The sequence below is a fragment of the Fundulus heteroclitus genome, unplaced genomic scaffold, assembly GCF_011125445.2.
Source record: "Fundulus heteroclitus isolate FHET01 unplaced genomic scaffold, MU-UCD_Fhet_4.1 scaffold_45, whole genome shotgun sequence".
In the NCBI taxonomy this organism is placed as follows: domain Eukaryota; kingdom Metazoa; phylum Chordata; class Actinopteri; order Cyprinodontiformes; family Fundulidae; genus Fundulus; species Fundulus heteroclitus.
This window is the reverse complement of record NW_023396868.1, coordinates 685,576-710,004: the sequence shown is the minus strand read 5'-3', so window position 1 is coordinate 710,004 and position 24,429 is coordinate 685,576. Positions and strand designations below refer to the sequence as shown.

The 24,429-nt window shown below is 41.9% G+C and overlaps 1 protein-coding gene across 9 annotated transcripts in view; it reads left to right on the top strand.

The window, feature by feature from the left end:
* szt2 (SZT2 subunit of KICSTOR complex) overlaps positions 1-24,429 on the top strand; it is a 201,433-nt gene that overhangs the window by 30,481 nt on the left and 146,523 nt on the right. For 7 of the 9 annotated variants that reach the window (XR_004929430.1, XM_036131636.1, XM_036131640.1 and 4 more), the window contains exons 16-26: positions 76-312; positions 2,911-2,989; positions 3,106-3,194; positions 3,360-3,528; positions 3,645-3,762; positions 3,979-4,092; positions 4,163-4,366; positions 4,481-4,560; positions 5,912-6,050; positions 6,155-6,469; positions 6,572-6,779. Coding sequence is in view for 8 of the 9 variants with exons in the window: in XM_036131636.1 (XP_035987529.1) it covers positions 76-312; positions 2,911-2,989; positions 3,106-3,194; positions 3,360-3,528; positions 3,645-3,762; positions 3,979-4,092; positions 4,163-4,366; positions 4,481-4,560; positions 5,912-6,050; positions 6,155-6,469; positions 6,572-6,779 (1,752 nt within the window). In the remaining variant the exon portion in view is untranslated. The remainder of the gene's footprint in view (positions 1-75; positions 313-2,910; positions 2,990-3,105; positions 3,195-3,359; positions 3,529-3,644; positions 3,763-3,978; positions 4,093-4,162; positions 4,367-4,480; positions 4,561-5,911; positions 6,051-6,154; positions 6,470-6,571; positions 6,780-24,429) is intronic. The other 2 variants (XM_036131642.1, XM_036131637.1) reach the window with 2 other exon arrangements.

Sequence of the window (24,429 nt, the reverse complement as noted above, 5' to 3'; positions counted from 1 at the left end):
GCATCATACCAGACATATTCTTTGTGATCAGAGGCCTCCATCTGAGAATGTTGCCATAAAATCAACTGATTACAGGTATGAGAAGCTGCCGCTGGACTTCAGGACTCCATTTATCTTTAGTATGGAGAATTTCCCAGTGCCCTCCAACAGTGCCGTGCCCCTCAGCATGGCAGCCAACCGAACAGCTTCGTCAACCCTGGCCTCGCTGTCTCGTTATTTCCTGCACCGCCGGTGGGTATGGGCAGTGCAGAGCAGCCAAGGACCGGCTGTGACCATGCAGGCTGTCGCTCACATTCTGTCAATGCTCTCTGAGTAAGTTTTCTTACTTGGTTACTGTTAAACTTGCATCAGATTTGGACGTCTGTGTCAGTAGTGGCCTGGTCAAATGTCAAATTACTGACAAAAACAGTCAAAAAAATGAGAAGGGGAAAAAAAAAATGTCTCCCTTATACCTAAAAACAGCAGTGCACCAACTGCAGGTTGCTCAAGTGCGAGCCACCAGAATTGACAAAGGCTCCTGGATAGGTGTCGAAACGTTTTCAGAAAGAACTGAACAAAAGTCTGGTTGCCTCTGATTTAAGCCTGTTTGCTGTTGTGATGACCCAGATAACTGAAAATTTGCACAGGCACAAGGCCCCAACTAAAGTTGATCTACAGGAACTACAGGAACGTCATGCTCTTCAGTTGGTCTTAAGGCCACGCTCAGGGACTGCTGTTCCTTTTGACATAGCCGTACATATCTAGATGCTCCCACCTTTGGACCATAAAATTCACAAAGGATATTTGTTTATGATGCTGACAAGGAACACACTGGACCTTATGATCGACTCAATTCCCCTAGTGTGGACAGGTGGAGTGTTGAAGAGATGAGCTGTTGCTGCTCATTAATTCTGGGAATGCTTCTGGGAACGAATATTCTGACTTGGAAACTGAATAAATGGATTAATCTACTATAGAGGTCTTCAACGTGGGGGTCACAGAGGTACTCTCGTGAGATAAAGATCTGGTCCGCTCCATGGATATTTGAAGCATTACGGTGCACTGTGTCACTACCTGATCGGACCTCTGAGCTGTCTACAAGACTGCCTGACTGTAATGTTGAAACTAGTAGTGCATTCATGGGAAGACCCTCACATTCTCAGGTGTAGTTCACTGCGCGGAGGTACATGCACAGCTCAATTTTTACGACTCCTCGGTGGCAAGAAGTCTTTACATGGAACTGCTTTATAGGTGACACTGAGCTTGATACACTGAGCTGCTCCAAGCAGGCGGTCACAAGGACACACAGCATCACAGTCCCCCTCTGTTCTCACTGACAGGTGTGCGGTGGGAGCCTGCTGGAAAAGAAACGGCTCTAGGCACTTAGCTAGCTAATCACACATTTTACCATTCATTCTGCCGCTTCGTCCCACTGGCAGAAAGTGTGGGAATTGTAGGAATTTGCCTCAAGAAATGTAGGCAACAGTACGCTCAACTATGAAGGGTAAAACATCCACAGAGAGTCAGTGCAGAATCCACCAAGCTCACAGTATTCACACAGTACGCCCGACTATATGGGAGCCGTTAGGCAGCATCAATAGACCTAGCAAGAATAAACCTAGTAAGTTAATTCAATATAAAAGTTAAGCTTATTTTGGCCTTATGTTAGAAACAGAGCAGTGTAGTCCAACTACTCTGTCCTCCTGACAGAGACGGATAGAGAGCTGTGGACGTGAAGGGGCAGAGTGATTTTACACACTTGAGAAGAATATTTAGTGTGCCTTATAATTCGGTGTGCCTTATGATCCGAAAAATATGGTAGGCTACATGTGAAATAAGATAACGGGTGACAGTATGATTAAATGTATCCATCCATCCATCCATCCATTGTCTAACACGTCTATCCCTTGTGAGGTCACGAGGGGTGTTGGTGCCTATCTCCAGCTGTCAATGGGCAGGGTACACCCTGGACAGGTCGCCAGTCTGTTGCAGGGCAACACAGAGACAGACAGGACAAACAACCATTCACGCACACACTCACACCTAAGGAGAATTTAGAGAGGCCAATTAAGTGTGCAGCTAAAGTACTCCCTTTTCCATTTCTCTCTCTTTTTTTAGAATAGTGAATGCTGCACTTTATTAGACATTTTTGTATGACTTTAATATCTGGTGAAGATGTCCACTTTAATTGCTAACCTTCAGTCCCCAAGGAAAGGAAGGAGCAGCACCCCCTGCAACTGGCATGAGTAGTATTATGTTCTGGTCCAAACCCTGTCTGATCATGGCTGATTCTTGCAGTATTACCTCTTTCTTGCTTCATCTCATGGCAGTGGTGCCAAAATGTCAGTTTTCTGATCTTTCAGCAACATTCTCTTCGTGTTTGCCTTAAAACAGCTGCTCCATCATGCAGATCGTCACCAAATCTGACCCCACTTTTCATTCCTGGCAGCACTTTCAACAGAATTGTAATGAAGCCTGAGAAGCTGCCCCACATATTGATTGTATCAGTATGTTTGACTCACAAAGAATCATGGTACTCAGCTTCTCCTCTCCAAACAAATTATTTTCCAGAAGCTGTCTTACTCACACACATCTTTTCAGCTTTACCCACAAATCCTAAATAGAATTGCTTTTGTCTATGTTGACAAAAAAATAATAATTTTTGTTGACCTAAACAGACTTTTAACCTATGTGGGGGTATGCTATGGGTCAGTTCAGAATTTCTACATGATGTTATTCACTCACGATGCCATCAATTTCTGTTCGTCATTGCTACGCAAAAAAGGCATCCTTCCCCAATGTAGTATTTTTTTTTTCCGCAAAACTATTTGTAGTGTTTGGGAGAATATTTGCATTTCCTAGACATTGCTGCCTTGTGGATCATTGGGAGGCCAAATGATGATATGAAAACCTTCTCCAACACCCTTGCAGGATTCGCCTATCAGAAGGTTTTCACTTCGCCGCTAGTGGGGAGGGCATCATAAACATGGTGCTTGAGCTCCCAATGAAGGTAAGAAAAGCAGTTGGAAAGCAAGTCACGAGTTTCAACCATTTCTAATACCTGTGTGCTCTCATTGATAGCTGTCTTGTCTGATTCCGGCATTTTCCTCTGAACTTGGTCCTCAGATCACATCAGGCAACACAGACCAGGAGAGTCACTCTTGTATTGTTCAGTACATCCTGTTCCCACCTCACTCAATCTCCAGCAAGGACAGGTATGACTGTCACTGGTCTTCTACAGAATCCTTCATTGTGTTGACTTTTGGTTAAAGTGGACCAGAGGTAACACCACAAACTTGGTTCTATGTCAACAGTCCAGCCTTTCCTTGTAGAACACACACGCTTTTTTCTCACCTATTATTATATGTATGGGACTGTAGCTTTTCTACGGATGATGACAACGACACAGAGGTAGAAGCTGTGGACGTGGACACAGAGCTGAACCTGGTCACAGAATGCTGGGTAGAACCCCAGAATGGCTCTGTGATGAACCAAATGGAGCAGCATCGACACTTCCAGGGCCTCAACTACCAGGACATCCCACAGGCAGTGCGTAGAACCAGTACAGCCGCTACCAGCTAGCATGACTAAATCTGAGTGTGCTTGCAGTTGGTTGTTGTTTTATTGTCGGCACTCTTGGATTTCTAAAAGTGAGGTCTTCCTAGATTTTCCCGAGGGATCTGGCGTGCATGTCCACCATGATGACATTCGAGTATCTGAATCAGCTGTGTCAGAATAAGAACCAGATCTGCTCCCTGCCCGCTGCACACAAAGTCATGCAAGGTAACACCACAGCACTTCAAAATAAGATTAAGTGTACTTAAAGCACCAAAGTCCTGTCTCTGATGTATCACAGTACACCAGCACTTTGTCTCTGTCATATGCATAGACGTTGTCCAGGTGCTGTTAAGCCCAGCGGTGCTGAGTGGATTCCTGTTTCTACGGCTTTAAGAGGGAAGGCTTTTGTTCAGTGATTGATGAATGTCCTGTTCTTGACAGGAGACGTCCCAGTGTCTGAGGACAGCATCCATTTGGTCCCCTTCCAGTTTGATCTTATTCAGCTTCTCCCAAATTGTCAGCAAGTTGAATTTTTCTTCTTCACGTTCAGTACAGGTACTGCATCTATTCACGTATATGCCCTCTTAGCTTCGAAATGGCAACGATTCATTTAGTGTTTCTTTAGGTGGAGAGAATGAAGGACAGATTGCCAGCGCGTCCGCTTTGCCCAATGAGCTGCTGCTCAGCCTCTTCCATAGCAGCCTGGAGCAGGAACTGAGTGACAGAGAGGTCCCATTAGACCCGGCTGACCATGCTGCCTTCATGAACAACATTTTAGAGCGAGAACGGGATGGCCATGTAGCTCCTTTCTCTTTGTCCTTTTTTAAAGGTCAGTCTATCAGCCTAACAGGAATCTTCAGGTTCGGTCCTGTTTGATCAGAGTCCACATCAGTTATGCACTCTTCTTATTTACTTAATTTTATGTGTCCTGTTTGTGCACTAGAAGAATGTGTTAAACCTACAGACAGAAAAGACACCTCTGGTAGCAGCAAGGAGGTCATGGGATCTACAAGCACTTTACAGGTACACTCCTGCATTCTCCCCCAGTGATCAGAGAAGCTGGATTACACTCATGGTAATTTACCAGATACACCAAACTTGCAGGGTTAGTGTGTGCAACAAGATCTCTGTTTTAGTTTACTTTTGTAGTTGTTTTTGACTGTGAAGTTATTTGTTTGGGCTATAACATAAGCAACTATAAACAACAGGTTAACTATGAAGAGACCTGCTCACGCTCCTGCGTTACAGGCAGTGTGAGCCGACTAAAATATCGCTCCACATACATGCGTACCGCCGCGCATGCACACATCTTTACATAATTTTCAAACAGGGTAAGCTCAAAAACACATTGTTACATTATCTTAATAAAGGATTTTAGCTTATAGAGTTCCTTGTCTTAAACGTGTTTTTCCTGTCACGGTAAAAGAAATTGCATCATTAGGTTATGTTTTCTAGATGTGCTTAAATAATTATAGGTATTTACTAGGCTCTAAAACTATTCTACTGTAAAAGTGAGTGTAGAAAATGCAGACAAATAGTCTGTTTGTTCTGTCTTAGATTCAGCAGAACAAATGGATCTTAGCAGTCAGCATGCTCAGTGTTGAGTACATTGGGGAAGTGCTGTAGTCTTGTTAATGCAAGCGAGTGAACAGAGATCCCTTTTTCTCTATAACAGTATGGCAGCATTACTTTGCTTCCAAAGCTGCATGTCTGAAAGAACCATGAGATTTTTGAACGTTGTGGTGTGGCCAGATGAGTCTAAAGCAGAGATGTTTGGCCGTAGCTCACAGCACCATGTTAGGAGAAAGCCAAACGCAGCGTGGAAAACCGCCTCACACCACCCTAAAGCACTACGGTAAAGGAAGCATCCTTGGGACTTTCTGCGGCTATAGGACATGGCTAAATTGACTGACTTTCTGTAGTACAGATTGGTAGGGACTTTGTGGTTAGTTGGGTTCAAGTGCCTTGCTCAGGGGCACATCGGCACCCAGCAGCAAGAAGATAGATTGGAACTCACAATTTTTGGATTCCAAGACAGATACTCTACCCACTGAGCCATAATGCCCTGGAGACTCAGCTAGCCAAGACTTCTGTATATGAAAAGTATTCAAAACTTTAATGGAGGCCCTCCTGTCCAACAGCTGAAGCTGAGCAGCCTGAAATGGCCAGAGTTTCCAAACACAGCAACAAGCTGCAACAGAATGGCTGAAAAACAAAAGAATCAAATCACTAGAATCAAAGAGGACGTAATTTGTTTTCATTGTGAAGGCAAGTCCTGGATGAACTAAAGAGTTCCTGTTGGAACCAGTTTGTAGTAGAATCTCTGATAGGACCGACATCTAATCTTGCTGTGGTGTAACAAACTGCTTTTCAGAGCTTCAGTAATGCAGACCTTGCTGATGAAGAGCCTCTGCTGTTGGAAAGCATCTCCTCTATACCACAGTGGCGGTGCTACGCCAAATATATCACCTCCCAGCAGCTGCTCCTCACATTCCTTCCTGCCACCTTTGCAGGTACACCTACAGCTTATTTCCTTTTGTTAAGACGGAAAACTCCTATTTAATATTTAAATTAGGAATTAGATCTGAATGATGTGCATGTTGCATCTACTCGTCAGATGTTCTGCTGCTGATGGCACCGGCGCTGGAAACTGACCCCGGAGGTACTGTCGGTATGCACGAGGACGATACCCTGACACCCAGCTGCAAGTCTCAGGCAGACTCCCTGTCAGGCTCCACCAGCGGACCCGATAGGTCAGAGTCTGGCTATAGCCTGGTGTCTAAGCTGCACAGGAGCTCCAGCTGTGGGAACCTGTCTAAGTCCTCTCTCATCACACCTCCTTCTGACAGCCATACCTTGGACTTACTGCATATTGACCCAGAAAGTCTGGAAAGTGGGCTCTCAGGGACAGACACTGGGACACCAGGCTCAGGTTAGTATAACAGCATAGCTGTAGTACAGACCATGAGCCAAGTGAGGCAGCAACCAATGTCTTGGTACACTAGAAAATACAATACTATTTCTATTGTTCCAGATCCAGGAGGAAAAGATGGAGTGCAGTTTTTGGAACCACAAAGGGAACCGTTGCACATCTTCTTCAGCAGGCAGGTTTCCCAGCGTAGCAGCAGTGAGAGCGGTCATTTAAAGTGCCCAGTGTATGTCTACAACTGTTCGCTGGAGCACCTTAAAAAACAACTGGTGCAACCGAACTCCCGGTGCCAACCAAAGGACATCTTTTGTAGGTAAGGAGTTTACTCCTCATAGTTCTGTTCCCTCTCTAAAATCAAACCTGATGTCTGACATGAAACATACCGTAGAACCCCCAAAGCACTGTCAGGGCTCTTCGGTGGAGGAAGTGCTGTTGCAGCTTTCACCCTAAACTAACTCGGACTTGGCTTGGATGTGGAATTTATTTCCAGTGTTTCCAGGTTAAAGATGAGCTCAGTTTAAAGAGATTTTCTGCGGTTCTGTGTTGGTAGTAGAATGTGAAAACACGCAGAAATTCCCTGTGAATTCACAAACACACTGGGGTCTCCATGGGGACTTCTGTCCATCATTAAGGATGGGATGAGAGAATCCGACCTGGACAAAACGGCTGTAAGAGAATGTGGAATCAGTCAATCTTTCATCATATCATTGGTCAGGGCAGTATAAATGACTCACCTGACAGCAGCATGCACTGCTGGGAGAAATCAGCCGAGTCATAACATGGATACAAACCAACTATTAAAACACCATCACTGACCAGATGACATCTTACTGCAAATAATATTTGTGATAGTTTAAGCCAGTTTAGTGTACCTTGTTCCACTTGTTGAATGTATAATTTTCAGTTTCTGTAGCTCTAACTAGTCAAGCGCAGTTCATGAGGACCCACCTCATAATCTCCCGGTCCTCAAAGAGATGCAGATGATGTTATGCTGCCACAAGCAGAGCCGAGCTTCACAGGTCTGATGAGGTCCGTTCCAGATGGGTCCAAACCGTTGGTTCTGTTGTTGTTAATTATGGCTTCTGTTACTCGCGCTGGCAAGGCAGAGGATCTGTTTTCCTCTGTAGAGAGCACTCTGTGCCTGTTCTACAACCTTTATTACCATTATGAGTTTGATGCTGAAAAAAAATTATTTAAGGAGCTGTAAGAGCTGAAGCACCAAGTTCAGCAAAAGTCTGACCAAAAGGGGACTGTCAGATGGCGAGGAAGCGAGTGACAGCCTTATTTTGAGCTCCCAGACGGTCTAGCTTATCACTTGATAACTGACATGTTATATCACAGTTAATAGTATTTAAAATAGTATGTCAAGGGATACTAAGAGAAAGACTTGAGGAATTCGTCAAGAAAAAGCGAAAGAAGACGTTTTTTCACCGAAAGAAGCTGACGGCGCTAGCAAGCTAAAACCACACAGGGCCAAGGAGGCTATTGAAGCTAACATCCTTGCTAAGCTAAAAGAAGTTCAAGCCAATTTGAAAAAAGAAATCACGGACAAGACTGGCCTTGTTAATAAAGAAATGTCAGCGTTCAGAGAAGACATGGGGAAACGGCTTGATGATATCGTTGCAGCCTGAAAGACGTAACGAGCAGAGTCGAGGAGGCGGAACAGAGAGTGGCCGAAGTGGAGGAGTTCAATGCGGATGTTAAGGACGTGCTGGGCCATACTCTGCTGTTACAAGAAGATCTCCAAGCATGTTTATCCGACCTGGAAGCCCGCTCTCGCAGAAACAACATACGAATCCACAGGATACCAGAGGGAGAAGAAGGGGACAGCATGCAAGTATTTATTGAAAACATTATAAAGACTGCGCTGTCCCTTACGGACACTACATTGGGTATACAGCGCACACTCGGCCCTAAGTCACCACCGAGCTCCAACCCAAGGTCTATCTCAGTACATTTTTTTGGAGTTTAAAACAAAGGACTTGGTGCTACGTTCTGCGTGGAATAAAAAAGAGATACAACTGAAAGGAAGACGTGTGTATTTCGACCAAGATTACCCGACAGATATCCTCTTCAAACGTAAGGCATACAACCCTATTAAAAAGATTTTAAAAGAGAAGGGCTATCGCTTTCAGACCCTGTATCCTTCCAAGCTCCGCGTGTTCTATGATAATGGCCCTGTGATTTCCAATAATGCACAAGACGCATCTGATGACCTGAAGAAGAGGAACATGGTAGAAACAGGACCGGAGGACCCAGGACGCCCGCTTGGAAAGAGCAAGCGGATCATCACGATGGACACGGGAAACACGAGTGAAATACATACAGGAACTAGGGATTTAAACGCAACGAATGCATCAACTAATCATTTCCGTACTGGTGAGAGAACTTTCCTCTAAACAGTTTGCAGTGTCATCTTATGACCATTACATGGGAAACACTTTGCTTTCTTCATGCGCGCTGCCATGAGGAGTGGAGGACGTCGGGCAGCACCGCGAGAGGCCCCTTGGGACTCTAGGGACCCTCCTCTCTATCTAGAAGGTGTACTTATACTTCATATATGGAAGTCACTTTTGTTACTTGTTCAGGTATGCTATTGTTCTTTCCTTTTACAGACCCATGTTAGTCTTTCAGAGCATCTAGAGGTTTATATGTATATGATATTTTCTCTTTCTAATGGAGGAAAAACAGAAATATAAGGTAGTTACCCTCAATGTTAATGGTTTCACAACCCCATTAAAAGAACGAAAGCTCTTGCTAAAATGAAAAGAGAAAAACAAGATATAATTTTTTGGCAAGAAACTCACCTTTCTTCAACTGAGCATGAAAAATTACATAAAATGGGGTTTAAAAACTTGTATTATTCTTCACATATTAAAGGTAAACCTAGAGGAGTAGCTATATTACTGTCAAACAAAGTAAATTTCAAATTCTCCAAACAAATAAGTGACAAAAAAGGACGTTATATACTGGTTAAAGGACACATAGACCATAAGGAAGTTACCCTGTTTAATATATATAGACCACCTGGAAATGACAAAAAATGTATTAAGAAGATGTTTGACTTAATCGCAACAGAAACTTCAGGAGTGCTAATATGTGGAGGAGAGTGGAACATTCATTTAAACCCTTTTTTGGATACATCTAATAAAGTGGAAAAAGCCCCAATCAGAGGCAAAATATATTAAAAAATTGTTAAAGGAATCAGGGTTGGTAGATGTATGGAGGGAGCTGCACTCACTGGATAGAAAATTTACTTTTTTTCTCAATCTCATCGTATGTACTGTGTTAATCTTTGATAGGCACAAATCTTAGATAGGCACAAAATAGTAAATTGTGATGGGGTTACAGATATTTCCGATCATGCAGGGGTGTACTTGACGCTGCATTTGGATAATACTCATAAAGAAACCCTGTGGAGGCTCAATAGTGGTTTATTGAATGATGTTAAGTTTGATAACTTTGTAGAAAAAGAATTGAAAGAATACATGGATCACAATAACAAAAATGATATTTCTCCAAGTATTTTATGGGATTCCTAGAGCTACTTCCTACTTATTCCTAGAGCTACTTCCGATTAGCAACATGCTAAGCGTTAGCCTCTAACATGGTTGTGTCCAGTATCACCGGGTGATTGTACTCTGTTAGTTTGGTCAAAATCCTGTACTGGGAAGTTCCTCAAAAAGGGTGCCAATACTTAATGTCACCAAAGCTCACCAAAGGCCATGGGTCAGATCAGCCTCCTTTAGCAACTAAGTAATAGTTGCTAAAGGAGTAGTAATAATCCTCCCAGCATTAAGTCCAAGAATGTCCTATAACAAACACAGAAGCTTTTTTATAAGCAGCAGAAGCAACAAACACCACATGCAAAAATGTTAACCAGAAACTGTCTTCTTAGTGGTTGACAAAATCCACGTTTCCAGAGGGATGGATCCACTGTTTCTTTTTTAATCTGTCTAGTGAGGTGAAATATATTGACTGTTCCATATATTTATAGATATTTACTGTTCCATATATACATACATGTATGCATACATACATGAATACATACATATAAATGATCATGAAAGGGCTTGAGTACCAGAGTAATAGAGGCCTGGATCTACCATAACAGGTGGGATCCCAGGTGCAGGATATGCATAGAGGTGCAGGATTTGACAGGAAAAGGAGGAGGGTATGTATTAATATGAAATAAATTAATAAACAATACATAAAATACTTTAATGTTTTCTTAAAACTTCTGAATACTAAATAAATTAAACAAGTTCCTTTATGATCATTCATTTATATTAGTGGTTCAAGTTATTTGTTACTTGTAAAAAAAACAAACAAACAACAACAACGAAAAAAAACAAACATTTTGGGGCCCCCCCATTGCACCAGTGGGCCCAAGCGGCCCCTTAGTACGCCTATGGCTGGACCGGCCCTGGCTGGCTGTCTTCAGCACGGAAAAGTCAACTGCAGTTTACTTGCTCAATTTGGGGAGGGTTTGGGGTTGTTGCCGGTCTGAGGTGATTTGCGAAAAATCTATAAATCGTACACCAATGATGGTTACATTTCCTGAATCCAGACGAAAAGACCTACGTTTTGATGTATAATTTGTGCACATAGAGTGAAAACAATGCGCGAAAACCCCGGATCAAAACAATAACAATGAAGTTCCTTCCCGTTAATGGGGAGTTTTTCTTCCCACTGTCGCTTCATGCTTGCTCAGTATGAGGGATTGCAGCAAAGCCATGTACAATGCAGACGACTCTCCCTGTGGCTCTACGGTTCCCCAGAGTGAATGCTGCTTGTCGGGACTTTGATGCAATCAACTGGTTTCCTTATATAGGACATTTTTGACCAATCTGTATAATCTGACCCAATCTGTATAATATGATTGAACTTGATTTTGTAAAGTGCCTTGAGATGACATGTTTCATGATTTGGCACTATATAAATAAAATTGAATTGAAATTGAATTGAACTGGTGTATTTTCCAAGACGGCGACCACTGGTGCTCTGTACGAAGCAGAGAGTGATGAAGTACTTAGTGACAGTGATGGAAGCTCCGTGGAGCTATCATCATCTGATAGCGATATGGATTTTTTATTAGAGTTTCTTGACAGAAACCGGACTTTTGACGGAATCCAGCCGTACCTATTTCCAGGGCAAACTCTGTCGGGTCCTACAGTATATATGTATACGCGCGTGTGTGTGTGCGTGTGTGTGTGTGTGTGTGCGCGCGCTCGGCCGCAGCACGGCTTTACCGGCGCTGCAGCGGAGGAGAGATCGCGCTGAAGTGACTTGAGTTATAGTTGCCCCCTAGTAAACTGGGCAGGTGGTCATTATTGTATAAATATTAAAATATAAAAGCTTTCAGCACATGCTGGGGCGGAGGGATATCACATCACATGTGGTATTCCTCCGCCCCTTTGGTCGGTAACCATCCCCGCAAATTCTAAAATAAAAATTTAAAAATAACCTACCGAAAATCCTCACTCTCATGTCATGTTCAAAACATTCTTCTTCGAAATGGTCACTGCATATGACGTGTTTTCTCTCTGGCCAGAAGTTAGATGGCAAAACCGCTCTCTTCAAGTTGGCAATCCAGCTACGAGCCCGGTGGAAAGTTGAAATAAGCAATGTTTTTTCCAATTTTACCGTTCCGTTGGAACATCCAATGGCCATGTGCGTGGGCATTGTTGCTTCAGCAATAGCTCTTGCGAATGTCAGTGGTGAAGTCCTCTGGAAATCCGAAAAAATTGTTGAGGATCGCAGCTGTGTAAAACGGCTCCTATGGACTTTGGATGGAAATGCTGTCGCCGCTTCCGCTTTTCACGTCGCAGGATGTGATGTCAGACGGCCTCCATACACAGCGATCTAGACGACAATTTATGTTTTTATTTTCTTATTGATTAAAGATAAGTTCATTAAATAACCATGAACGTATTAGTTTTAGTTATAGCTACTGATTCCCTGATTTTTCCTTGTTGACCGGACTTCTCCTTTAAGACAAAGCTTTGCCGTTTTTAAAACTCATGTCGGCTGGCACGGTTTATTGTTCTGTGTGAATGACAAGAGACCACAACAAATGCGCCTGCTAATGAGCCAACAGCCGACAGGAGAAGGTCTGCATCAAAGCAGTATGGAAAATTGGTGTTCTTAAAACATGAATAAATACTTCAATGTAGCATGAAAAAATGAAATATGTGAATAAAAAAGTTAAAGGCATGAGGTGAACTGTATTGATTTAAATTGAAATACAGTTGTTTAAAGTCAAAGGCAAATGAAATATTGGGTAAAAATGCATGGCAGCCCGAGGCCTAACCCACTGGACCAAAACACCAGTGCCATGCTCTACTATGCATTTTTGAGAGGTCAACTTTGTTGAAGAAGTGGTTTTTGGTGAATTTTGTTCCAACCGTAAGCCGAAATGGCGTCAATACAAAAAGCCCTGATCGCAGCGTCGAGACGAACGCATATATGGCATTTCTCACGCAACGAACGAATATAGTATGTGGGGTAGACCCTACGGTTCGGGCTGTATTAACGGTGACGGAAGATAAATAAACAACTAGAATCCTTGAACTTCTGAAGAAGTTGAAGAAGGCACCCGCCTGGTGGTGGGCATGACCGTCAAAGGCAAAGCTTCTGAGTTCCTTGGTCGTAGGCTCTTATCGCTTGGGGATTTTAAATCAAACCTTCTGAGTGAAAAGGATTTGTCTTCATCAAAACCTGCCGACCAGGAAAACTTTGCGTCTGCAGAGCTGCAAACTGCGTATTTCGATCTGAGACGCAGCTAATGACCTAATTGGCAACAGCCGACAGTCAAAGTTTGCCATTAATTTGCTACGGTAGTCCTAAACCACTACTGATGTAATACACTTTTTGGCCACAAGCTTCATTTTGGGGGCGTTGTTTCCACTTCTTTTCGTAGAGCCGTTTTTAATAGAAAGAAGAAAAGGCAAAAACGGTCCAAACAAAAGGTTGTAACGTTTACATTTGTAACCTCTGCCTTACATAAACACTAGAATTAAATCTTAATAAATAAAAGTATAGACAATTATTTCAGTAACTCAATTCAGTAACTGAAATACACTATATACAGGAGTTGGACAATGAAACTGAAACACCTCTCATTTTAGTGTGGGAGGTTTCATGGCTAAATTGGACCAGCCTGGTGGCCAATCTTAATTAATTGCACATTGAACCAATAAGAGCAGAGTGTGAAGGTCCAATTAGCAGTGTAAGAGCACAGTTTTGCTCAAAATATTGCAATGCACACAACATTATGGGTGACATGGGTGAGTTCAAAGGAGGACAAATTGTTGGTGCACATCTTGCTGGATGTGTCAAAACTTTCTTCAATTGAATAAAAACAAAACTGAAGTAATAATATTTGGACCAATAGAGGAGAGATCAAAAGTTAGCACACAGCTTCAGCTTCAAATTTCCCTTGCCTTGCATCTGTGACCAAGACAGCAAGTGTTTGTGATTCATCAAGAGCCACGGGGTCTAGGGTAATGTCAGCACACCACCAAGAAGGACGAACCACATCCAATAAGATTAACTGTGGACACACGAGGAAGCTGTCTGAAAGAGATGTTCGGGTGCTAACCCGGATTGTATCCAAAAAACATAAAACCACGACTCCCCAAGTCACAGCAGAATTAAATGTGCACCTCAACTCTCCTGTTTCCACCAAAACTGTCCGTCGGGAGCTCCACAGGGTCAATATACACAGCCGGGCTGCTATAGCCAAACCTTTGGTTACTCGTGCCAATGTCAAACGTCGGTTTCAATGGTGCAAATCTTGGGCTGTGGACAATGTGAAACATGTATAGTTCTCTGATGAGTCCACCTTTACTGTTTTCCCCACATCCGGGAGAGTTACGGTGTGGAGAAGCCCCAAAGAAGCGTACCACTCAGACTGTTGCATGCCCAAAGCGAAGCATTGATGGTTTGGGCTGCCATGTCATGGCATTCCCTTGGCCCCATACTTGTGCTAGATGGGTGCGTCACTGCGTGGACTTGTTGTTGATTTTTATAATAAAATTATTTCCCTTTTACACAACATTATGAATAACCTCAGAGTTTAAGAAAAGTGTTTGCAATTTCAACAGTACTTTTACTCAGTTAAACATTTATTTAAGTGCATTATGCATAGGAACTGGTCACAGTGATTGTAAGATGTTGAAAAACATTTATTCACAGTGTTTGGGACTTAAAAACACACACTAAGTGCTGCTGTTAGACTTGAACTCCCATCCCTCCAGACTTCCATAGGCCATTGACAAATTTAATGAAAAGTAACTTAAAATTATCCTTAAAAGACAAAATGTTGAAAAATCAAAGGGGTTATTTAACGCTTTGAGAACATATCTTGTATTCGGCCACAAAATCAACAATAGTAGAATGATCTTTTAAGCTTATAAGACCATTTTTAAGATGCCAATACATGTAGCATATAGCTCAGTGGCGTGTAGCCTAGCCACCGCATTTCTACCATAATATAAAACCGACATTAAATAAACGACTCACCGTCACGTAGTTGCAAGGAAAACACCCAATGGAATCCTTCGTCTGGGTTAATTGGACTTGATTCAACAATATCCTTCAGTAATTTAGGAAAAACGGCAGCACTAGCACTGCAAGCAATAGCAGCAACAAGATGGAGGAGTTCAGCTCTGACCCGGAACTCAAAGAGTACTGCTTGTTGTCTGCTCTGAATAATACACAGCGCCACTCGTGGACAGTATAGGAACTGCAGGAGCGAAGTACGTCTTTTTCAGTAATCATTGTTGAATGATGATAATGCATTTGGCTGCCGCATTTGACACCTCTGCTCTATACCATACTAATAAATGATTGTGGTCTAAAACCAGGTTTTAAGTTTTATTGTCCAACCCCTGTAGATGACTTATTTTCTAGCGATGATTTCTGTCACGAGGACATAATGCAGTGTTGTGCTGGCAGCCATCCCAACTAATAAAAATAAGATTTAAGATTAAAATAGTACATTATAGTAGTAAAATAAATACAATTATTGTGGTTTAAGGACAAGTTTGGTACCTGCATTAAGGTTAATTTCAAAAGGTACTTGTCATTTTCAGACTAAAAAACATTCTAAAAAGATGTTCTAATTCAGTGAATATGACTGGATATTTAAACAGAAAATAATAATGAAATTAATTATTCTTTCAACTAGCAGTTTTTGAGTATGACTAAAATTCAAGGCAGTGAAGGAGGGTAACTGATAAGTGATGGCTGATGGTGGAGAGCTTGCAGGCCTGGCTTCGGTGGAGAAGCAGCAAACAACTGTGGCAGGAAATGTGACTTAACAAACAATCAAGTTTTGAGGAGGTATTTCACAGAGAAGCCCATGCTGGACCTGGGTACAGATATCAACAGAGGAAGCCAGAGACACAAGGAGTATTAATTCTAAACAAAACAGATTTCTGCACTTTCTCACAAAATTCAGAGGACTTGACTCTACCAATTCAATTCAATTTTATTTATATAGCACCAATTAATGAAAGGCAAGGCACTTTACAAAGTCAAATTCAATCATATTATACAGATTGGATCAGATTATACAGATTGCTTAAAAAAAATTCTATATAAGGGAACCAGTTGTTTGCCAGTTGAAGTCCCAACAAGCAGCATTTCCTCCTGGAGAAGCGTAGAGCCTCAGGGAGAGTCCTCTACATTGTCCATGGCTTTGCAGCAATCCCTCATACTGAGCAAGCATGAAGCGACAGCGGAAATAAAAACTCCCCATTAACAGGAAGGAAAACCTCCAGCAGAACCAGGCTCAGTATGTACGGTCATCTGCCTCGACCGACTGGGGTTTAGAGAAGACAGAGCAGAGACACATCAAGAAAGACAAAAAAGCACAGAAGCACACATCGATCCAGTAATCTGTTCTACATTTGATGGTAATAGCGGGTGATCTGTATTTCCTGGATGATGTCACAGCTAACAGAACGCCAGACCAGGTGTACCTGCTATGAAAAAAAAGAGAGAGCAAAAACTTAAAAGCTGAAAAAATGGAGCGAGTAGGCTGAAGTTGTTCGGTCTTTTTTACATAATTTTGACTTTGGGATTGTTGCCGCTCTGAGGTGATTTGCGAAAAATCTATGACCTACAGCATTGAGGCTTACATTTCCTGAATCCAGACAGAAATACCTACGTTTTGATGTATAAGTTGTGCATGTAGAGTGAAAATTGAGCGAGTAGGCTAAAGTTGTTTGTTGTTTTTTTAGACAATTTTGTCACCAGGGTAAGTGAAAATGGCGTGATGAAAAAAATCTATAAGTCCTACACCAATGAGGTTTACATTTTCTGAATCCAGACAAAAAGACCTACGTTTTGATGTATAATTTGTCTACGTAGAAGTAAAATTTGTCTACGTAAAAGATTCACGTTTTGAATGGTGAACGGTGATAAAAGCACCTTGGTCCGAGGGAAAGGAGGGGGGAGAGGAGCAAGCGCTGAGGCACAGAAATGGTGCATGTAGTTAAAAAAATGCTGAATTAATAAAAACGAAACTTATAAACAGAGATAGCGTTTTAAGCTGCATCTGGTCAGCAGAACTGTTTTATGATCCAGAGTGCAGCCATGTCGGCTGATTCTGAATGAAGGCTTCATCTGGCAGCAGCCCCCTCCCCTCCTGCATACGCAGTACAGGACCGTACCAGCTGACTTTCACCACTGTTAAGACTAAAATTATTCATAACTCTGATCGGTCTTCCTGCTGCTCTGTTAACACGAACTGCAGCAGGAATGACTGATGGCCACAAGCTGTGAAAGAAGCCGAAACAGCTCAGCCGAAGGCGGAGTTTTGTCGTCCGCTGCCCAGATGGGCTTTGTGATTTTTATGCATGAAAAATGCCATGTTTGCGTGAGAAATGCCATGTGTTGCGTGTGACCGTGTGAAGTCAGTGAAATGCGTGTGTCACATGGTCAATGCGTGAGAGTTGAGAGCACTGGTATGGTATAGGGCAGGGGTGTCAAACGCGGCGGCCAAATGCATTATCATCATTCAACAATGATTACTGAAAAAAACGTACTTCGTTCAATTGAAAACATGCAGTTCCTATATTGTCCACGAGTGGTGCTGTGTATTATTCAGAGCCGACAATTACCAGTACTCTTTCAGTTCCGGGTCAGAGGTGAACTCCTCCATCTTGTTTGCTGCTAGTGCTAGTAAGAGCTAGTGCTGCCGTTTTTCCACCTTCTTGGTGGTGTGCTGACATTACCCTGGACCCCGTGGCTCTTGATGAATCACAAACACTTGCTGTCTTGGTCACAGATGCAAGGCAAGGGAAAAGTTACTGAAGGATATTGTTGAATCAAGTCCAATTAATCCAGACAAAGGATTCCATTGGGTTTTTTCCTTACAACCACTCGACGGTGAGTCGTTTATTTTATGTTGGTTTTATATTATGGTATAAATGCGGTGGCTAGGCTACACGCCCGCTTAAAATCTATGTATTGGCATCTTAAAAATGGTCTTATAGCTTAAAAGATCGTTCTATTTTTGTTGATTTTGTGGCCGAATACAAGATATGTTCTCAAAGCGTTAAATAAGCCCTTTGATTTTTCAAAATTGTGTTTTTTAAGGATCATTTTAAGTTAGTTTTCATTAAATTTGTCAATGGCCTATGGAAGTCTGGAAGGATGGCAGTCAACCCTAAGAGCAGCACTGAGCTTCAGATGTGGAACATTGATTTTAAATAATTTCTTAATATTTTATCTGTTTGATGTATGTTGTCATGCAGGACGGTGTTTTTAAGTCCCAAAAACTGTGAATAAATGTTTTTCAACATCTTACAATCACTGTGACCAGTTCCTATGAATAATGCACTTAAATAAATGTTTAACTGAGTAAAAGTATTGTTGAAATTGCAAATACTTTTCTTAAACTCTGAGGTTATTCATAATGTTGTGTAAATGGAAATTTGTTTATTATAAAAATCAACAACAAGTCCACTTTTATTAGTTAGGCACTCGCCTATGCATTGAAAATGCATGGCGGAGGCCTTATGCTATGCACCTAATAAGGGTTTCTTTATTATTAGGCGCCCGCCTATGCATTGAAATCATTAGCCAGATTAATTTATTCAGCATATATCTTAAATATACCAAATACAATATTTCATTTCCCTTTGGCTTTAAAAAACGATTTTTTCATTTAAATCAATAGCCAGATTAATTTATCCAGCATATATCTTAAATATACCAAATACAATATTTCATTTCCCTTTGGCTTTAAAAAACGATTTATTTTCATTTAAATCAATAGCCAGATTAATTTATCCAGCATATATCTTAAATATACCAAATAGTACAATAAAACAATCAAATTCATCACAATCTCTTTAATCTTACATATGAAAAGTTATCCCTCGAGCCCTGACGTCAATAGTCCGTGGATTTAAACAAAAATACGCCGCACAGTGCCGGGGTATCGTTAGTGTGTTCAGCTTGAATCAGCAGGTTAGGGTAGCGGGTCGACCGCCCCAAGATGGCGGCCGTATTCAAATTCATCACAATCTCTTTAATCTTACATATGAAAAGTTATCCCTCGAGCCCTGACGTCAATAGTCCGTCAATTTAAACAAAAATACGCCGCACAGTGCCGGGGTATGGTTAGTGTGTTCAGCTTGAATCAGCAGGTTAGGGTAGCAGGTGGACCGCCCCAAGATGGCGCCGTAATTCGAGGGGCGCTGTGTATTATTCAGAGCAGACAAGCAGTACTCTTTGAGTTCCGGGTCAGAGGTGAACTCCTCCATCTTGTGGCTTGCTGTAAAGTCCCTTAAATGAAAGTTGCGCCAACTCAGCGAGTGGCGCCATTTTGGGTCTAAACTTGCCACAGGCAGGCGCTTTAACACTGTTATGTTATGCGCGTTTCGCACCTTCTAATACCCTTCAGGCAGGTTTTTCTGAATAAAACACAACTGAGTGTTGATGATCACCTACTAGGCATCCATAAAAGCTGATATTACATTTTAATAAGACTTGAGAGAGACATTTTTAAGTGAACTGTATACTTCTCTTTTACTGTCTTGAAGTCCAGAATTGGTCCCATAGGACAAAAATCAGACACACATTATGCTACAGCACAATGAAATAAAGCAAGAAGTCCAGAAGAAAATTTCACATAAAAAATCGGACGGTCGGTGAAAATCAAACATGTTTGAAATTCAGTGGCCGTCGTGAGGTTTTCGTGAGCGCATCCTGCTGTTCAAGCAGAGCTATGAGGGAGCGCCCTCCCCTCCTCTCCGTCCGCGCCAAGGGAGGGAGGGGAGCAGGCATCCCCAAAGCGACCTTCGCCCGGCCCGGGACCCGCGGGGACCGGACGTCGGCTCGCGGGGCGGGGGGAGGGCAAGCGCTCCGGTCCGCGCGATGCGCTGACCGCCTGTTTCGGCACGCCTCCGCTCGCGGGGCGGGCCGGGCGACCTGCCGTGCCGCGCGGCCGCCGGTGCGGTGCGTGAGCTGGGCTCGACCCCCTGCTCTGGGTCCCTGTCACCCACCGTCGCTCGCCTGCCTCTGCCACCACAGCGAGCGGTCCCAGAGGGAGCACGCAGTCCGGTGGCGTCCAAGCGCCGCGCCGCGCCGCACAGATCGTGAGCGGTGAACTTTTTAAACCCCGCGGTTCCATCGTACAGTTTGAGATGTATATTAGTACCACCACTGAAAAACTCCTACAGTGTATGCCCGGCTTAGCGGTTGAGGACTGGCGGGGAGAGACAAGCTTTGCGCGTTTTTTTTTTTGTTTTTTTATATTGGCGAGGCGGCCGCCAAACTTAGCGCTGCGGGAAACCCTGACTTCAGAAAAAAAAGCCCACATACCTCACACAAGCGAGAGTTTGTTGTAGGTCTCCAAGTTTTGTTCGTCTCTTGGTCCAAGCGACTGACTCGTTGATCCACAATAAACACCGCTCTTCATCGCTTGGAAAACGGAACATCCGCGTCCCTTTATCAGTGCTGTTGCTGCAGCCGTGGGCACAACACCCTGGCATGGTGGCTTATTTTCGAAATAAAGAAATACTCGAAATAATCAGAAAAAATAAAAGAAAAATAAAAGAAATCGGTCGCTCGCAGTGTTGTAAACGCGCTGAGCTTAGCCGAGCCTAGACCCAAAATGGCCGCATGAGATCACGTGACCCGAAAAAAATGGAACGCCCATGTCGCAACTTTCTTTTAAGGGACTTTAGCTTGCTGTGCTGTGCTGTGCTGCCGTTTTTCCTAAATTACTGAAGGATATTGTTGAATGAAGTCCAATTTACCCAGACGAAGGGTGTTCCATTGGGTGTTTTCCTTGCAACTACGTGACGGTGAGTCGTTTATTTAATGTCGGTTTTATATTATGGTAGAAATGCGGTGGCTAGGCTACACGGCACTGAGGGATGGAAGAGCTGCGTGAAGCTGACACCCCACCCACAGAAAAAACTCCGTTAAATAGACGGAATGGTTAGTGCTTCGCTTGTGCAGGTTTGTGCCGTTAAAATTACCGTTTGTGCTGTTTTGGTTTTGAAGATATTAAAGAATATTTGTTAAGGTCATCCAGAATTCACCATCTCCCCATTTTGCTTCGAATCCGATCAAACTGGGCTACTTTTTTTAGTGCTTCGTTTGTGCAGGTTTGTGCCGTTAAAATTATCGTTTGTGCTGCTTTGGTTTCGGAGATATTATGAATTTTAATTTCAACCGATGACGTCATCCCAGCCCGCCGCTTCAAAATAAAGTGCTACGGTAAATCATATGTCATTGCAGTCACTGGAAAAAACGTAAGTCTTTTTAATATATTTCTACTGATAAATCAGTAACATTACTATGAAGTTGTGTCATCTACCGAGCCCCCCCCCACAGCATTCTTATAAAATGATTTATATATTCCTGCTTATTGGCAAAGATCTCTTGGGACACATGTTTTTGTTTGTTTTTTTAGTTTCCTGACTGAGGGGAGAGGCTGAAACAGTCTCTGTGCAGGATGGCTGGCGTCCTTAATGATGTTCCTCATTTGTGTAAAAAGATGTGGTCAGATCTACCTTTTGGTCTCAACACTTTTCTCAAGAAAGCAGTTATTAATTTTATATTTTTCTTTTATCATGAGAGTTGTTTGAGCTGCTATTGTAAAATGTGTGTTATATTGTTTTGTACTTTATTCCTGAATAAATATTGCGATTTATTTTGTCTCATTTAAAGAACTTTACTTTAGATAGCAATGTCAAGTGACATTGCCAAAAAAGGCATTTCATTTATTAGAATGTTCAACTGTTTTCATAAAGTCTATTTTTCCTAATCAGAAGGGTTTATTCTTCTTCGAGAGTATAATGTTTATAACATTTTCAAACAATAACTTGGTTATAGTTGATCTTAGTAGTCATAGTTCATTACTCCTCTGAATTAATTAGAATAGCAAACCTTTATTGCTCTACAATAGGGAGATTTGGGGGTGTCTGCACCTAACAAAAGGGCAATTAAAGTATACAGGCTTATATAACGCAGAAAACATACCCAAACTAAAATCAATAACAGAAAAACTGCAAAAAATAAATCACACTGGTCAGCCTATAAAGTATAAAAACATTAAAATTCATAATATCTCCGAAACCATAGTAGCACAAACGTTAATTTTAACAGCACAAAGATGCACAAACACAGCACTAAAGAAGTTGACCACTCTGGTTTGCTTTGGCTCCAGCTCAGCACCAGCAAAGGAATAACAATGTAGCGCTTTATTTTGCAGCGGCGACCTGTGGTGACGTCACCGGCCGGAATTAAAACTTATATTATCTGCGACACCAAAGCAGCATAAACGCTAATTTTAACGGCACAAATTTGCACAAACGAAGCACTAAAGAAGTTGACCAGCTTGGTTGGATTCAAAGCAAAATGATGGGATGGTGAACTCTAGATGAACTTAACAAATATTCTTTAATATCTTCAAAACCAAAACAGCTCAAACGTTAATTTTAACGGCACAAATGTGCACAAACCAAGCACTAACCATTCCGTCTATTTAACTGAGTTTTTTCTGTGAGTGGGGTGTCAGCATCTGACACATGGCCTTTGGTGAGCTTTGGTGACATTAAGTATTGGCACCCTTTTTGAGGAACTTCCCAGTACAGGATTTGGACCAAACTAACAGAATACAATCACCCGGTGATACTGGACACAACCATAGACATATATAAAGAGTAGACCCCGCATCGACCGCTCTCGCCTATAGGCGCTGACGAGATTTAGGGGCGCCCTCTTGGGGCGGTCGACAACTCCGCTCAGTCTAATGTGTTAACCAGGTGCAGAATCAATTTTAATCAACTATAACTCGTTTAATGTTGAACTAATTTTCACATTTGTTTAGCTTAAAACTTTAAAACTATAGCTATTATAACAAATGGTCCAGTGCGTTTAAATAATCTTAGTGGGGTTAAAAGTAATAGAATATTCTGACATGATGTATGTATGTTTCTAAACACAGCCACGCACACATTTTTTATAATTTTTTTATTGCTATATAAACAAACACATTTGTACATGTACATATGTACATATACTTCCCAAAAAGAACCCGTGATGGGCGAAATCTGTAAAGTAGTAACCTTTATTTTTTTTACAATTATTATATACAATTAAATCCACTATAGTATATTGAAACCATAGAACAAAACCTTTTTACCGGCCCAAGCATTTGTTTAACAAATGAAAGTACTATATAAACGTTTTTTTTTTATTATTATTTACAAATAAGCTGTGAAATAATAATTTTAATCAATACGAACTGAAGGCTTCAAATTGCGGAGATCAGCGTGGCCCACCGCGACCCGAGTCATTGGATTAGAACGGGAGAAAATTAAAAATTATTATAAAAAAAAATACAAAGTACAGTAGGACAAATAGTGACTCGTGTGTATTTCACTGCTCTTTTGACTGAGGCGCTGCATCCGTGACTCCGCTCTGTAGCGTTTTTTTCTTCTAAAGCCCGCGGTGCAGGTGAGTTTTTTTTTTTCGGGAGAAGAACACATTTTTATCGGTAGTTGTCACTCTTTTTTCAAAAAAGATTCTTATAAACCGACACGCCACCTGATGAGAACTGTAATGAACGGCTCATCAATGCAAATCCGTGAAGCAGCAAGACCGTGAAAGGTGAACCGCAATATAGCGAGGGTTCACTATATATATATATATATATATATATATATATATATATATATATATATATATATATATATATATATATATGCCGTTTATTCACTAATGTCTAACAACAACTTTGTATCTCCTAGTATTAGAAAACTTACATTCTGATCAAAAATATAAACAATGTCTTTTCATCTTGCTTGTGAAAAGTTATCCCTCGAGCCCTGACATAAATAATCCCTCGATTTAAACAAAAATGAGCCGCACAGTGCTGAGGGATCATTAGTGTCAGCTTGAATCCGCAGGATTAGGTATCAAGTCGACCGCCCCAAGGTGGCGCCCGTAATTCCTGCGCAGCGACAGTCAATGCGGGGTCTACTCTTATATTATGTCTATGGACACAACCATGTTAGCGGCTAACGCTTAGCATGTTGCTAACCGGAAGTAGCTCTAGGAAGGTCTCACCAACTTCTGCTTCACAGAGTTTGTACTTCCTTTAGTAGTTTGTAATGCCTTTAACATTTTTATTCACATATTTCATTTTTTCATGTTACATTGAAGTATTTAATCATGTTTTAATAACACCAATTTTCCATGCTGCTTGGATGCAGACCATCTCCTGTCGGCTGGTTTTGACAAAGACAAATCCTTTTCACACTCAGAAGATTTGATTTAAAATCCCGAAGTGATAAAAGCCTACGACCAAGGAACTCTGAAGCTTTGCCTTTGACGGTTACGCGCACCACCAGGCAGGCGCCTTCTTCAACTTCTTCAGAAGTTGAACGTTTCTAGTTGTTTTTTATTCTTCTGTCACCGTTAATACAGCC